This window comes from Amblyomma americanum, chromosome 7 (assembly GCF_052857255.1).
Source record: "Amblyomma americanum isolate KBUSLIRL-KWMA chromosome 7, ASM5285725v1, whole genome shotgun sequence".
In the NCBI taxonomy this organism is placed as follows: domain Eukaryota; kingdom Metazoa; phylum Arthropoda; class Arachnida; order Ixodida; family Ixodidae; genus Amblyomma; species Amblyomma americanum.
The window spans coordinates 106928467-106944581 of NC_135503.1; the positions used below are offsets into that span (position 1 = coordinate 106928467).

General features: G+C 49.7%; 1 protein-coding gene across 3 annotated transcripts in view; it reads left to right on the top strand.

Annotated features, from left to right (window-relative positions):
- The window catches only part of LOC144099456 (solute carrier family 41 member 1-like), a 43899-nt gene extending 33482 nt beyond the window's left edge, over nt 1-10417 (top strand). For 2 of the 3 annotated variants that reach the window (XM_077632765.1, XM_077632767.1), the window contains exon 13: nt 38-10417. In XM_077632765.1, coding sequence (XP_077488891.1) covers nt 38-283 — 246 coding nt within the window. In that variant the 3' untranslated portion in view covers nt 284-10417. The remainder of the gene's footprint in view (nt 1-37) is intronic. The other variant, XM_077632766.1, reaches the window with a different exon arrangement.
- Nucleotides 10418-16115: the final 5698 nt, after the last annotated feature.

The following is a 16115-nucleotide window of genomic DNA, read 5'->3' on the forward strand; positions in this document are numbered from 1 at the left end:
CTCGACGTTGCACTGAGTCGAGTCATCACATATGCAGGTGGCGCTTCTGCTGTACACGGCACGCTGCATGGTGTACTGGATGTGGGGCCGGCGGGTGGACCCGGACAACGCTGCCATACCATACCTGACGGCTCTTGGCGATCTCCTTGGTATCGCACTCCTCGCAGTCTCCTTCTGTCTGCTTGACTCACTCGGAGACGCAGCATCAGCTCAGCCAATCACCACAACCACCACCACTGCTCTGCCCGAACTCACCACCCTGCCATTTACATCTGCCGAGTAGAGTCGGATGGGACCCGCTGAAAGGGGGAAAAACGACGACAGTGGCTTCCGCAGTCCCAAAACAACGGTGGCGACAGCACTGCAAGATCACATATCTACCATTGGCAACACACAGGTTGAGACCTGGATGAGTCAGATGTTATGCCTAGCTGACCCTGCAGTCGATGCACCAGTCCACAGGTCGAACATAATGATGTTAGGATCAGTGATGTGTTTCGTGCAGTTTTAGTTGGCCTGACATAATACCATGTCTCTTATGTGCTGCATGCTGTATGTGGGCCTTCTTGAGGGCTAGTGGAACAGTTTCCTCCGGGAAGGAAAAAAGAGGAAAATTGGGCCCCAGTAACATTAACGTTCCAGCACTATTTGCGTCATCGTATAGCCCAGGCAGTTCGAATCCCATTGGTGTCACCGCCCAGCTAGATTTTGTGGTAGGAAGTCCCAGCAGCAAATCCCAGAGTTCTGTGGTGATGCAAAAGTTACAGGTTGCCGCCCTTATTTAGGCTTCTGTGCTTGTCGCATAGGTCTGCGTCTCCTGCTTTGATCGTTTTCTCATCAGTTCTTCGCTGTTAATAGAGAACCTGCCGCTGCTGTTGGGGAAATGTGTGCAGCATCACTAAAGACAGAAGACCCCATTGAGTGAAAGGGCATGCGCAGAAGAAACGTTGCCATAGGGTGAAGAGTGAAGTGCATGGCAAACAATGCTGATGGTACTATCTGGTCATTCACTCAAGTTTTGTTGCAACACTAGGGTTTCTAGCAATGACTCGTATGACTGCATAGACGAGCATGTCCTGTTGAATGCGCTTGTGGGGCTTCGCACGCAAACCAGTAGAAACCGGTGACCCCTGCTTGATCAGTGTGTGATTGGTGGCAGAGGGCACTACTGCCTGAAACAGAAGCATTTATTTGTGGTTTATCTCATGCTTGGTCGTAATATTGAGCATTTTTCAACCCTGCTACTCGCATTTTGTTGGACTCATAAATGTAGCTAGACAGGACCTGCTGCACTTCCACCGTTTAAGTGCATGAGACACTCCTTGCAGAGCACTAGCACATTTTTGGTCAGTTGGATTGCTGGAAAAGGAATTGTGTGGCCTATCTATTCCTTGCCGCTTTGTTCTTGCTGGCCAACACTATGAAGCCATGAAACGTGTGGACCTTTTGAAATCTTGCAAAATGCTTGAAGTGAGCTGCAGGACGTCTGATATCCAGGACAGCCATCTAGACGCCATATAGATTCGAAGATTGCGTTTATTAATGGCAGTGCAGGAGAATCTAAGCAGGATGTGTGCGTTGGGCCGCATTTATTTTAATGGATGTCAAATAGGAGCTCGTGAGCAGGGTCTCACCCTCTCATTGATTTGTCAACACTTGCATGGAATACATCTACCTCGTTTATGTCTCACCTTAGAGCTATATTTACTAGTTCTTCTGAAAGCTTGTTTTTTTTTTTTTTTCGGTTGCTAACCAGCATTTTTTTATTTGCTAATCAATCGCACAAAATAATCTACGGCTTGTTCAAACATCCTTGTGCAGTCAAGGAAAGTGTTATTGAAGCATCTGTATTGCTTCTCAAAGCTTGATGTTAGAGCTTAAGGAGACTGGTTTTTAACCAATTGTTGACTAACAGTCTTAAGTTTTTAAGGGGTTATTTGGCCTTCATTTCATGGCTTTGATTGTTTTCTCTTCATCGCTTTTGTACAAAGTGGGAGAGAGTTGTGCATTTAACATAAGCATGGTCATTCTGAATGTTGCTTGCAACACTCTGTTCTCCAGATGTCTGGTCAGAGAAGGCTTGCGTCTTTTGCCTTGACGCCAGTTGACGGATGAGCGCTCCACTTCAATATAATCTTCTCTGCTGCTGTTCACTGTCTCGAAAAACTCCAGCTTGTGAACCTATGTTGCCCGTTGCTGCAACGTTCTGGGACAGTGGGGGTGTATGAAGGTGCGGTGCTTGGCCACTTGTTCTTGTTCAGCTTGCGACCTAATGTGCTACTTGGGAGCGGAGCCAGGCAGATTTTCAGCTTCGATTTAGCGGTAACATTGTGGTTGGACGTTTACCCTTTTTACTTCACACGGTCGCTGCGCTCCTGGTGGTGGGATGTGCAAGCTTTTTTTTTAACTGAGCTGCGCAACATAGATTGTTGACAAGAGGTGATGATGATTTATTACTGCAAATACCAGGCCATTTTTCTCATACTGTGTGGCTATGGTAGGCGGTTGAACCATCACAATTGTTGAACTGTGGAAGCAGCAACAACTTGAGCGCACAAGAAAGTGAACCTCATGGGGAGCGGGTGACACGGGGTGTATTTTTCTTTTGTGTTATTTTTTAGGTTTTTTAATGCTGCACTGTAAATGGGAATTATTTCTTATTTTACTTTTTGGATGTCTCGATCCTTTCTCACTCGCAGACACTTGCGTCTTGCTCGTGTGTGTTTCTCCTGGAGCTTCTTTTTAGTCTCCTGTTGGGAATAGCTTGTTGCATGTATAGCGGTACTTAGATCTTGTGGCCCGAGGATGCTCCAGGTAATTTTATCTTGGTTTGCACCCCGCACGTTAATTTTTAGTGGTAGAAGTTTCAGATGTCCAGAAAGGTGGAGATTAAAAAAAATGCGGCAGTCTTTGAGGGACACTCACATGGCTCTCCACATGCAAAGCCAATGCTAATCAGCTTTGCGGCTGGGAGAGATTTGATCAGAAGAAACAGCGGTACCAGTACTTTGAAAGTATTACTATTTTAGACAAGGGCAGCACAGCTGCTTGCATTAGTCGTATGTATGTTGTTATAATTAAAGTGATAACCTAGACACATATTTATTTAGACACACAGTTTGAGAATTTACATTTTCGCTAACCGGAAACAGCCAGATTGCTTTTACTTTGTGTTGCGCGTTATAGTTTTTGTTACTGTCGCATTTATTTGTGGCTTCTGTGCAAGCGTATCTCTGCAGCTTCTGGACAAGGAAGCGCACTTGTTCTCTCACTTGCAATTGCCACGCCACTCACTGAACAGGTGGCTGTCTTTTGTCGCTTTTGTCAAGTCGGTATAAGTGAAGTGCATTTCGTGCAAATATTCCTTGTTTGTAAATATTGCAAATATCTTAAGAACGGTTTTTATGGCACGTTGTTGGTCGCAACTAGTTCTTCAGCAAGTGTCATAACCGCCGACTGTTGGATCAACTGCAGTTGTCTTTTTTTTTTTTGCGAACAAGTAAATTGCGCCAGAAAAGGCAAATTCACAGGTGCCTTTAATTAATCTGTGCAATTTGTATTTTGCCGTAGGTGAAAAAAAAATTGAAAGGCTCTCGAGTGCAGTGATCCTTGTCTCAGAAATACAGAGGGTTTTGAAGTTTAAATGCGAAGTCCAGATAGTTTCAGCTCTTTTTAGGGCCACTGCTGCCAGCCACGCGATATGTCTGGTTCACAACGGAGCATTTATGCCTTCTGGTACACATTGCGTTTAGGAATAAAAGTCACCCACTAGAGCTCCCTGCAGAAGCGTAGACAGTCGGGAAGAAGCTTCACATGACTGCAGTCTTGCCTGAAAGTTTATCACCTAACTAAATTAGTGTTCGGTCAGCAACAGATCTTTCATACCCTAGATTTCTGTATTTTAGCGACCCACTGCTTACAGTGTAATCTCATTACAACAGACCTCGTTAGTGTCCAAGATATCAGTCCATCGTAAGAGAAGTCTGCAGAATCGGAATACTGTTACAACAGACATTTATTATAACCATAATGAGTCTGTTATAACCAGGGTGACCTTCAAGCTGTGCATAGCTGCACGCAAGACGATGTTTTTCAGTCTTAGCACCTCTAAAGGAAGGTAGCTGTATGGCTATTAGGTTTTGATATTATATTTGAGCATCCCTTATCAGGGTGATAAGAGCCAAGCTAGGCATTGAAAATGAACATACTGAATTGGGGGAGGGGGAAGTGATCCGCGTTCGGCAGCGACGACTTATTTAATGCTGTATTTGCGGGGCCAAAGGGAGTTTCAGCCTATCTGTGGGTAAGAGCAGGCCCCTTGTGCTCATGAGTTTGTGCATAGCTTCACTCATGTAACAGCTTTTGCGTTCGGCACGTGAGCCCAACGTCACTGGGTTGAATCCTGGGCATGGAAACTATATACTGAGTGGGCACAGTAGACTCGCTGGGCCACTGTACCGGGTTCCTGTGTGTGTGTACCGGGTTCCGCCACTGATATTTCGAACTGTGTGCCATAGCTGTCTCTGTAGCGCGTGAACGCCGACAGTCGTTTGTCCGAAAGAGTAATAGGTGGCCCCAGCGAAAACTTCCGCAGTTTGGGAACGTGCATCGTGCCAGAATCCAAAACTACAGCAACGGCAACCACAGTACCTTTGGTGGCGGGTGGAGGTTCGGACGGTTCACTCTGCCTCTCAGTGACTTGATCAGTTGAATCATCGAAGCACATGAGGCTTGGAAGGTCCGCTGCTTTGTTGGGTTCAATCTCCGTTAGCACCTAGTAGTTGCCATTGTGATTACATTGTCGCTTACTTTAGCGCTGTTTTGCGATGTCCTAAGCCACGTGCGTGCTGCAATACCAGTGTCCTACGGGAAGTAAAGCACTCAGAAAAGTTTGCGACTGCGCTGAAGGTTGATGGATGAATGGGCATGATTTCGCGAAGAACTACATGCCAAGGAGCGTGATGTAGACATGTACATCTTTCCTTGACAAGCTAGGGCTAAATGATGTGAGGGGAGCCTGTCTCCTGCAGCCCTATCTTGCCAACTCTCAAGTCGATACAAGCGTATTGAATTATGTTGCCTGAGTTTTTTTTATTGAGAAACATCTGCGAGTTCAGCAGCGGTCGACATTTATTTAGAGTCCCATCAAAGGTGGAAATTTGTGGCAGTAACAAAATGGCTGCCACCATCATCGCTACTGCCGGTGACGCATGTGTCACCAGGACATACCAAAAACTATTTTAGCATTCTTTTCCAAAAAGCCTGTTGTAATGAAGCCTGAACTAATGGTAACTTACGTACGAATGTACGTTGTAATCGCAGTAAACGAAGTTCTGTCAATGGCGGTGATAGGAAGATCAACCCAACACAGCAGATTAGTATATTATATCCAAATATCCATTGAAACCAGGTTCGTTGTAACGAGATTGTACTATTTTTAAAAGGGGTGTCAACTGTGATGTTATGACCCGGCCATTCTTTCAGTGCATATTTTCTTGGCCAGGGTAATGGGCTCTTGTGTAGTTTGATGTCGCTGGAAGCAGCAGTGCCCATGAGAAGACTGGACACTGTTGATAAGCCAAGCCTGCATTTCTGCAGTTTTGTCCACATCGAGTTAGCCTCTTTTGTAGGCAACCAAAATGCTGAGGGAGCATTTGCAATTTATGGAGCAGGCTACGATTAATGTGAAGCGGCTGCCGTACCACACTCACGGAAGAGGTACACCTATAATATAAATGCGGCCCTAACGGTGGCACGTATTGACCTGTAAGTAAACCACCAGTTACGGTGAGCGAGTACAGCGGAGGAGTTTGGAATTGCATCTGTGTAAAGAGAACGTTCACTGCTGAAGATCACGTGCCATGCTCATGAGCCGTCACAGAGCAAGGACTTTGAAACTGCTGTACAGCATAGGAGAACAGGCCAAGTGATATCTCCAACCACTCAATTTGTGTCATGCCCCTGGGTGCTGTTTGGACAGCGACACTCGGTGGTGTCAGAAAAGCCGCAGCAGTCCTTGGCAGTCAGCACAGCTGTTGTGATGTGCAGAACGGTGTTTGACTACTGTTGTTACAACTGTGTGTTTGATAGCTATCTTATTTAGGCACCTGCTTCAATGTCCTTGCGTGGAGCAGAGTTAGGAAAGAATGGTGCAGGAGAGAGCTGGGGGTGGAGAGTGAGGCGAGGAGAGCCTTGTGCATGGAACTGAAGTCTTTCAATAGTGGATGCTGCGCGTCCATGTATGTTGTTCAGTGCCTCGTCTGCCCGTGTAGCAGTCGTTGTGATGTGCGACGGGGTGCGGACGTACCCATGCTGTCCACTTCTGGTGTGAAAGAGGTAGACAATCTGAGTCAGTGTTGCTGCCGCGACTGCTTTGTCGGGGCTGCAAGAGCTGGGCTTGGGCTGCTCGCCTATTTGTGATGCTGTGCTATGAGGTAAATTATTCGAGGCCCTTGACGTCACAAATTAACCCGGTGTCTCGATGTGCGGATTCGGCTCTGTTGTTGAGGAGCCGGGCATTCCTCCATCCTTGGTGGCACTGATTTGGCTGCCGGTGTGGGTGGTCTCTTGAGAAAGCTTACAAAATGATTTCACTGGTCGATTTGGAGTGACTTTTTCTTACTCTAATCCCTCCATGGGTGTAAACACGGCAGTTTGATTTGATGCAAGATTCCATGCTTTGCTGGCGAATTTTAAGCAATTCTGCCTGGATTAGGCAATAGAAGGCGCTGTTTTTACCCATATTTTAAAGATATTCATAAGTTCTTATCTGTAGAAATGAGAGAGAGACGTCGTAGCCACTGGAGTTAGCCATGTTTCTGAGCTAAGTATCCCCTAACAATATAACAAATTCTGGGAAGCTTCTGTTTAGCCTTTTGGCAGCCATCTTGCCATGTCGGAAGTGCATCTGTGCTTTGTTTCTGATGCATTAGCAGGTGCATGTGTGTTAGGTTCTCATGCTCATGTGTTAGTTTGTGTGGAATGTGAACAAACTTCTCCCCCTTCGCCTTTAAGTGGTCCTGCAAGACATGCACTTTTCCTACACATTCTTGACAATTCACTGAGAAAATCACGCCTCGAAGTACAAGAGTTGGCAGTGATGTCATGAAAGTGGCAGGTTTATTTTTACAGCTGGTGGCACGGGGAACGTTGGGCACTTTTCAGAGAGGGTCATACAATTACCTTTATGTGTGCAGGAGTATCTGTAAGTTGAAAAGTAAATGCAGGGCATGTGCTTGCTTACATTCTTGCATACCGCGAGTGTGGGAAGGTGTTCCGCAGCCGTCTTCTGGAAGCCTTGTGCAGAGAATAGTGTGACGTGTAATTAATTCTAGTTTGAGGCTGCCTTGCGGTGTCACGTGATGTTAGCATATGCTTGCCTCTAGCTCAGAATCAAGCAGTGATGCTTTTGTTTTGTAAAGCGTAGTTTTTCCGGTGAGTTCTTTTCAGCAGTGCTGCTTCGTCCGTCCCCGTTGTATGAAGTGTTCGCTTTTTGTGGCATAGCTTTAAGCATGTGACCTGCACATGCTGGTAACCTAACTAACGGGAGAGTAGATAGGATGTGTACCTGCATCTGTCAGGCTATTCAAGACCCTACGGCTTTACTCTTTCCGACCAGGAATGCCCTACACTCACGAAGCTATGTTTTGCATTGGTTTAAGCAGAAGTGGCCTGCATGTCAAGTCTGGTTAAAGACGTTAAGCCTGTTGTTGGTGGAAGTGGCTGCTTGTGCAGGCAATACGTTATGTGTGCTTTGGACAGTTTGTTTGTAGGAGAATTCAGGGTGCCTCGGTATGGTAGGATGCTCAAGTTCAGCATTGTGTAACTGTTAATGTTGCAAAACTCTTAGATGTGCGTTCATTGGGCAAGGTTTATGTAAAAGAGTAGAAGGTGAATTTCTTAAGCTCCTTTGACTCTCCTCAAGTGAACTCAACTTTGCCGTTTGAGATGCTCATGCATTTCAAGATGTTGAAGGCATTGCCACGGGAACACATCTGCTTAGTGAGTGGTGGCATTGTGGCGTGCATACCTTTTTTGTTGCTATTAGGTAATATTGAAGTGGGAGAAGGCCAATGTACTTCTGTACGCATAACTCTTTTGTGTTCTAACTGAGGTCAAACGCACATTCTTTCCTCTGAACCCAGTGTAATGGTGTATTTGTGATGGTGGGCCCTTGTTGCCTTGATCTAGAAAATATTTTGACAAAACTCTGCGAAATTAAAAGTGGTGAATTTGTGTATAGCATTTCTTTTGTTGTGTGTTGTTTGATTCAGCCTGTCTCGAGTGAGATGCAATGCTTGGTCTCAAATCTAGTGGTGAATGGCATGAACAGCTGTCATTTTAAGTTCAATGTGTTGGTTATAGTATTTATTGCCTTGCAACCAGCACCTTTCTTTGTTATTGTTGATGATACATTGGTGCCTACTTGACCTTCTGACATCTTGTTCAGTTTTAGGTGGCGCTACCTGTTGCTCTTTTTCTTCAGAAACATGATATTTACTCGGAAAGCTTCTTAATCTTTCTTTTTGTGGCTTTTTGCACATATTTTTTAACCTTGGCTGTTGCATGTGTGTACCGGTGTTTTATCCATCCTTTGAAGCTGTTTTATCTACATGTATGCTTCTTGTTGAGACTGTTGCTGCAGTGATTATGTTGCTGTATAATCCCAAAGTACTTTTGTCTCTCTGCTGCAGTGCAATGTGAATGACTCTGCATCTAATAGATCTTGGTTGAGCATTGTTTCTCGGTGCATAGCTACCATACAGAACCACGTTTGTCCCTTGCATTTGTTTACTTTCGTGCAGCACTGTACTTGTTTCCAGCACAGCGTATCAACCTGTTGCTCAGCTCTGTTTTTACTGTTATAAATTCAAAACCATCCTACTGTGTTTGTCTTTGAGAATGGGCACTGCAAAGAGTTGGTTATAATGGCTTCAGTGCTGTGATTTGCCGTGACGACACTGAAGGTTCATGACATGCTTTGCAGAAGCAGTTATATTGCCATTTCTAGTTTTTCCTTTCATTTGCATGTTGCGCTTCTTGTGACATCGCTCACCTGGGAGCAGCCACATACAAAAGTCACTTGCGAAGGGAGAATAATTACACGGGACATGAATCTGGGTTTAGCTATGCGTTTGCGAGGGCAAGTTGTACAGTCCCTTCGTGGGCCACTTGGTTGGACTCAGAGGTCTATGTCAGTTGTTTGAAGCCTACACTGCCTTGCAGTGACGTTAAAAATGCGTTATTTGCTTCTACATCAGTAGTTTCTTTTCCGTTGCTGTGAACATGATGGTAGGGGAGGGTTTTGAGATACTGCACTACAGAGCGGAAAAGGGACGAAATGTCGCCGCTAGCATCCCATCTTATGGGAAAGCACAAGCATCGTAGAATTTCTTGGCGAGTTATGGCTGTTTGTTGTGGAGGGAGAGAGGTCGAGGTGGGGACACTGCCAATTCTTAGCAAGCTAACTCACGCTGACTGTGTTCACTGTGTTGTTTCTCTTGGCCCAAGGCAGCTGGTTCGCCGAACGTCACTCAGACTCCCCGCATGGTCCCTGTGAATGAGATTTAAATGAACGCGCGGTTATTCTAATTTCTCAGTACTGTGCGCGACAAGAATTCACGCGAAAGTTTTCAAAACTGTCACGTGACGCTCCCTCTTGGCTTTCCTTTCCCTGCATTGTACCTGTGGCTTCCAGCGGAAATGCATCTCAGTCTGCATGCACCAATGGCAGGGACCTGCAACTTGTTTGTGATCACAAAAACGCATGCTACAGTTGCCAAGCACGGTCATGCAAGTTTGCAGGACGAGCAAGCGGCGTGGTTATCTGGATTGGTGCCCGGTGGGCGTGTCTCTCATTACTCTCTAGCCTGCCATGTGTAGCCAGCTACTACCTGAACTGGAACCTCCCACGGCACCGAGCAGTGTGAGCATACTCGGGAGGCATGTGAACGCAAACCCGGACGGCGCTTTTTCTCACTGTGTGCATCCGACCACTTGTTTTCTTCATCAATCGCATGTCTGTGTGTGTGTCCTCTTAATCGCGTGCGGCACCTTTACGCGACTATGTCGTGCGTCGGTTCATTTGCAGGACGAGCTTGTGGGCGAAGGGAAACAGATGGCATAGGTGCGTATGCCAAAAGAAAATGCAGTCTTTCAACTGTACAGCCTGAGTAGTTTTCTGCTTTACTCTGCCCCATATGCTGGTCTCTGTGGTCTTACACAAGCGTCTGTGTTTACCTTCGTGTGTGCGAGTGTGTTTGTAGCGTACATGTCTAGAGTTTCGACGTCGGTGTCGGGTGACAGTCTGAGTGTCTCGTCGCCCACCTGAAGTCTGCCTTGTGGAAGTCGCATGACTGCCCAGTCAGTGCGAAGAATGACAGTCTCTGAGCAAAAATAAAATTTCCGCAACTGTGTATCCGCGCCCTTCCTTCATGCGCGTGGTCTGCTGCGCACGTCCTGGTGAAAATGTCCAAATCAGATTTTTTATGGTCTCATTCATATGGTTTATTGGCCCATTCCCTGTAGCTGTTGGGACCAGAGGCTGTTGGAACCAGTAGCTGCCCTGGTAGCATGAACATATCTTTGAATAAATCATTTGTGTAATGTCTTTCCTTCTCTAATTACACTTCTGAAAAGTTACAAAAAGTTTTAAAGTGTTTCTGAATGATAAGTGCAATCCTAAAATGAAGGAAGGTAGAAGCAACCTACGCTAAAATGTGTTACCCTGCAGTACCACGCAGGTCTGCCTATAGTGAACACAGCTTAACCAACAAGAGCAACAAAACACTGTGTAGAGGATAAATTAACGGAGCGCGACGCGGACGAAGCGAGGCTGGGAACTCCGCACCCTACATCCCCCACCACGGCGGAGTCATACTGGGAGACTCCTGGCCAGGTCCGCTGCTGCTGACCAGCGCCGGATAATTACCGACGCCCTGAAGCGGATAGCCCTCCAAGGGCAGTCCCCTAAGGGTTGCCTCGTGCCATGTTAGGGGGTTTGCCCCCCTCGGTATTTGGCAATAAATGTTTCCACCGCCAGGTATCAACTCTGTTCTACTCCGCACGTAGCGAGCGCATGTCACGAGCCGAGGCGGCGCATTACTGCTGATGGTGATAGTGCCGCTACAGGGCTCCCTCCCCGCAGACTGGAAGGAGAATGGCAGTCAACAGCGCGGCACCCATGAGACATTCCTGCTGACGGCGCGGACCGAGTCGGTGGAAGAAGGGCTTGAGATTTCGTGCTGGCGGGGTGAAAGAGAAACGTACGTGCGCGATGTAGGCGGGTTTCGTCCATCGACGGACAGCTTCAGAGTTTTCTCACCCCACTGCAGTGCGGGATAAGGGCCATCGTAGGGAGGGGTGAGCGAAGGCTTGATGACGTCTCGACGCACAAAGACATGGGTGGACGTGGCGAAGTCTTCGCTCACGAAGACTTGGTGGGTCGATGGACGTGTGGGAACCGGTTGCAGGTGCCTGAAGGGCAGGCGTTGTTCAACGTAGGCAGGTGGAGAGATGTCCTCGTTGCGGGCCGAAACGAAGAACTCGCCTGGCAAACGGACGGTTGTCCCGTAGACCATTTCGGCCGCCGTGCACGGAAAATCTTCTAAAAGCTGATCGAAGGCCGAGGAGCACTAAAGGAAGGGAATCGGGCCAAGATGTGCGAGCTTCGCGTGCTTCAAGAGCCTTCAGCTGTCGGTGCAAGCGTTCAACCATGCCGTTCGCGGAGGGATGATACGCGGTTGTGTGAACATGGCGCACGCCAAGCATAGAGGTCAGGGCGCGAAACAAGGCGCACTCAAACTAGCGGCCACGATCCGTCGTCACTACCGTGGGGCAGCCGAAACGGGAAATCCATCCACTGACAAAAGTGGACGCCACTGTAGACGCCGTGATATCTGGCAGCGGAAAGGCTTCCGTCTACCGTGTGTAGCGGTCAACATGCGAAAGTATGTATTGGAAACCTCGTGATGGAGGAAGAGGGCCAACAATGCCAACGTGGACGTACATGGTCGAGACGACAGCCGGGGGGCCGGAAAGGGTGAGGCGATCGTGTGTGGCGCGTTGTTCTTGCACGCTGACATGTGCTTGCAAGCACTCACGAGCCAGGGACGCACATCTCGGTTGACGTTTGGCCAGACGAACCTAGACGTCACGAGCCGCTGCGTAGCACGAATGCCGGGATGGCTTGTGTTGTGCAGCTGTTCTAAGACTTGGCGGCGGAACGCGGTGGGTACAAAAGGCCGTGGAGAACCACTGGAAACGTCGCACACGATGGTGTCTGAGCAGAACGGCAGGGGCATTTGCGACAAGGTCAGAGAGCCAGGGTTGGCCTGGAGAGCTTGAAGCTCACTGTCTAACGCCTGTGCGGCAGCCAGTGCTGCGAAGTCAAGCGTGCCTGATGCAAGAGCAGCGACACGGGAGAGCGCATATCGGCTGCACTGTTCACGGGGCTTCGATATGTTTCCGATATCACCGTAAATTCAGAAATAAAACTCAGGTGCCGTATCTCTCGTGCAGTGTATGAGCTTTGATTTACACGAAAAGCAAAAGTTAAGGGCCTGTGGTCCGTGATCACAAAAAACGGCTCCCTCCAAGATGTGACAGAACTGTCGGATGGCGAGAGACAGCTAGCAACTCACGGCCGAAAGTACTGTAGCGCGTTTCTGCGCGCGCTCGAGCTTCTGGGAGAAGAAACCCAGCGGGCACCAGCAGTCCTGAAGCTAGTTGCAGGACGGCGCCCACAGCTGCACCAGAGGCGTCGGTGATGAGACGGAACGGGGCATCAGCCAGCGGGTGCATCAGCAGAGTAGCGTCGGCAAGGATGTTCTTGACGACTTGGAAGGCGGTTTCGACAGCTGACGTCCACTCGAGAGGAGTGTGAGGACCATGTGGTGACTTCAAGAGATCGGTGAGGGGCAGGGTAATGCGGGGCGGAAATGCCGGGCAAGAAACGTTCAGGAGGCCCGAGGAACTCGCGAAGCGATTTGGGGCGAGGAAAGTCGCGGATGGCGAGCACCTTGCTCTCGAACGGCGAATTCCCTGCGCTGTGACGTGATGGCCAAGGAACTCGATGGAGTTGACTCCAAAAACGCACTTGGCCGGATTGATGGCAAGACGCGTGCATGCTCTTCGAGGCGTGAAAAGAGCAGGCGCAGGTGTTCAGCGTGTTCTTCTGACGAACTGGCAACCAGCAGATCATTGAGATATGCAAATACACAAAACGCAGGCCACGAATACGCGTAGCCACGAGTGACCTCGTTGATGAAGCGTTGGAGTGTCTGAGCAGCGTTTCGCAGACCAAAGGACATACGGACCTACTCGAAGAGGCCAAACGGTGTTACAATAGCAGTCTTAAGGGTGGCTGCAGGCTCCACCGGGATCTGATAGTAGGCCTTCACCAGGTCAATCTTGGAAAATATGGTTATGGCATGCAGGTCGGCCGCAAAGTCGTGAATATGAGGGAGGGGATATCGATCCGGGACAGTGTGGGTGTTGAGGGCATGATAATCGCCGCAGGGGCGCCAACCGCCGGGGTCACGTTTCGGAAAAATATGCAGCGCCGAAGACCAACTGTTGGACGACGACCGAATGATGCCTAATTGAAGCCTATGGTCGAATTCCCGGCGGGCAATGACGAGGCGGTGCGGTCGGCATAACACTGATGGTCCCGTAGTGACTATATGGTAGGTGGCGGTGTGGCGAACGGGAAGCTCAAGGTTGCTGGACCGCGTAATGGCAGCAAAAACCGGCCAGAACCGCAGCAACTGCGGACGACGACTGGAGCTGCGGAGTGGCTTGGAGGATGGGGTTGGCCACCGGGGCGAGGACGCCGTTCACAGACAAGCGAGTTGTGTGGTTCACAAGTCGAAGAGATCGAAGGCCGATAGGCAAGCCAAAAGTGGCGAGGAAGTCCACTCCGAGGATGGTAGACCGCACGTTCGCGATAATGAAAATCCATCGCAATGTGCGGCGTAAGCCCAAATCGTGGCTGACTGAGCGCTGTCCGTAGGCAGCGATCTGAGAGGTGTTGACCGCCTGCAAAGACGCTCTTAGCACAGCGCGTTGCTGATCGAGGCAGGAAGCAAGCACTACGCTAACCTGTGCACCGGTGTCCACAAAGAAACGGCATCCCGAGATCCTGTCAGTGGCGTATAGTAGGCGGCTGGATGTAGAGCCAGAGTCACCGGCCGTCATCAGTGACTCGCCGCTGCGTTTCCCGACCATAGGCAAGGCTGCCGGCACTGGCGGGCAGCGGCGCCGAACTTCCGGTGATACCATGGAGCAGAACCCGTCGCGGGCTGGGCTCGATCGATGACTGGAACTGGAACGATGGCCCAACCGTTGGTGAGAGGAACGCTGGTAGCGACGTGGTATCGACGCTCGCAGTGCGGCAACGGTGCTCGTGAGGTGGTCGATTTTAGCCTCAAGGCTGGACTGCCGGTCGACGAGAGTGGACTACGCGGCGGGAGGAATTGGAGCCACAGACCGCGAGCCAGAGCAGTTCGAGACACGGTCAGCCAACTCCGCGAGCTTAGCTAATATCACCTGGTGCAGCCAGGACGACCACGAGGTTCTGAGCCAGGCGCTGAAGGAAGAGCTCGCGGAGTAGCGGGCTGTTGACGTCCTGTGGGCGGTCCCCGAGCAGCTGTCGCAGCGATGGAGGAGGTGAGATGTTCGACGGTCGCCAAGGTCCTCAGTGTTGGGCAACTGCTGCAGGCGGCTGCGCTCCGAGATGGTTTTCCGAGCCAGGACCGTAGCCTTGCAGTGATCATACGGGGAGGAAAGGTCGGGCGTCTTCAAAACGTCGTCAAACTCGTCCATTACCTCGGGGGAGAGAGTCGACACGACGTGGAGATACTTCACGCGTTGTGAAGTGATGCGCCGATCGAAGGTCGAACACAGCCTCCACTTGTGCGAACCATATATGGCAGGATTCCGAGGCCAAAATTACGGCAGCGGAACGTGGACGCTGGCGATGCCCTCCACAGCCGGTGTATGAGCCGGGACCTGGGGCCTGGGCGCCGCAACCATGGCGGCGTTATCAGAGTCCATCACGTCCGGATCCACCAAACTGTAGGCACAGACTTAGTCCCCTACAAATTAACGGAGCGCGACGCGGACGAAGCGAACAGGCTGGGTACCAGGTATCAACTGTCTTTATTCTGCTCGCACGTGGCCCCACATAGTCAGCGCGAGCGCATGTCACGAGCCGAGGCGGCACAGCACTGCTGATGGTAATAGTGCCGCTACACACGGCCGTAAGCACAACTTATATGAGAAGCTTAACACTCACATCCGAACTGCTAATTACTATGAGCTGACCTGTGTATACCCAAATGGAACTGGACTATTAGCCCGCCACCATGCCAATACACAACGCATTCATTCGTGCATCCACGTGGCGTTACTGTCGATGTTCTTCTCCACAACTCCTTTGAAAAGCTAGTTTAGCAAAACCATTCGAAATTTACCCCCGCGTCTCGCGTTGTTGTGTCATTCGCGCAAGCGCCGCTGGGCCACGCGGACGGGTTCGCTCTCCCTTTGCTTACCAGCGTAGAAAACTGCGCAAACATTCGTAGTTTCTTTGGAAAGGAAAGGACGAGAATTGGAACGCACCCTGTCGGCCGCACATCGCCCGCTTCGCAACTCTTCATACACACTATTGCGAAAAGTCTGTGCCTGCCATATATTGATCAGCGCATGCCCAGTGACCGATGTCTAAAAATAAGGCACACGTCCGCGACAGGACTCGAACCTGCAATCTTCTTATCCTAAGACCTCTGAGGAGAACGGATGTCTCCAGCTTCTCCTACAGCGAAGTATTCGCGCCTCCTGACGTTACCGTCACGCTCAAGCCCTCGCCGCGCCAGGCCCATCTTCCTGCCTGCCGTCTGGACGAGCTCGTGGACCCCCTCGCGCGTCCAGCGCCGTCCGGCGCCCTTGCGCTCCTACTAAGCTTCCCCACCGGCCGTCGGCCGCTTAGGCGGAAAAATTGAAAATTGGTTTTTGGGGAAAGGAAATGGCGCAGTATCTGTCTCACATATCGGCGCATACCTGAACAGCGCCGTAAGAGAAGGGATAAAGGAGGGAGTGAACGAAGAAAGGAAGAAAGA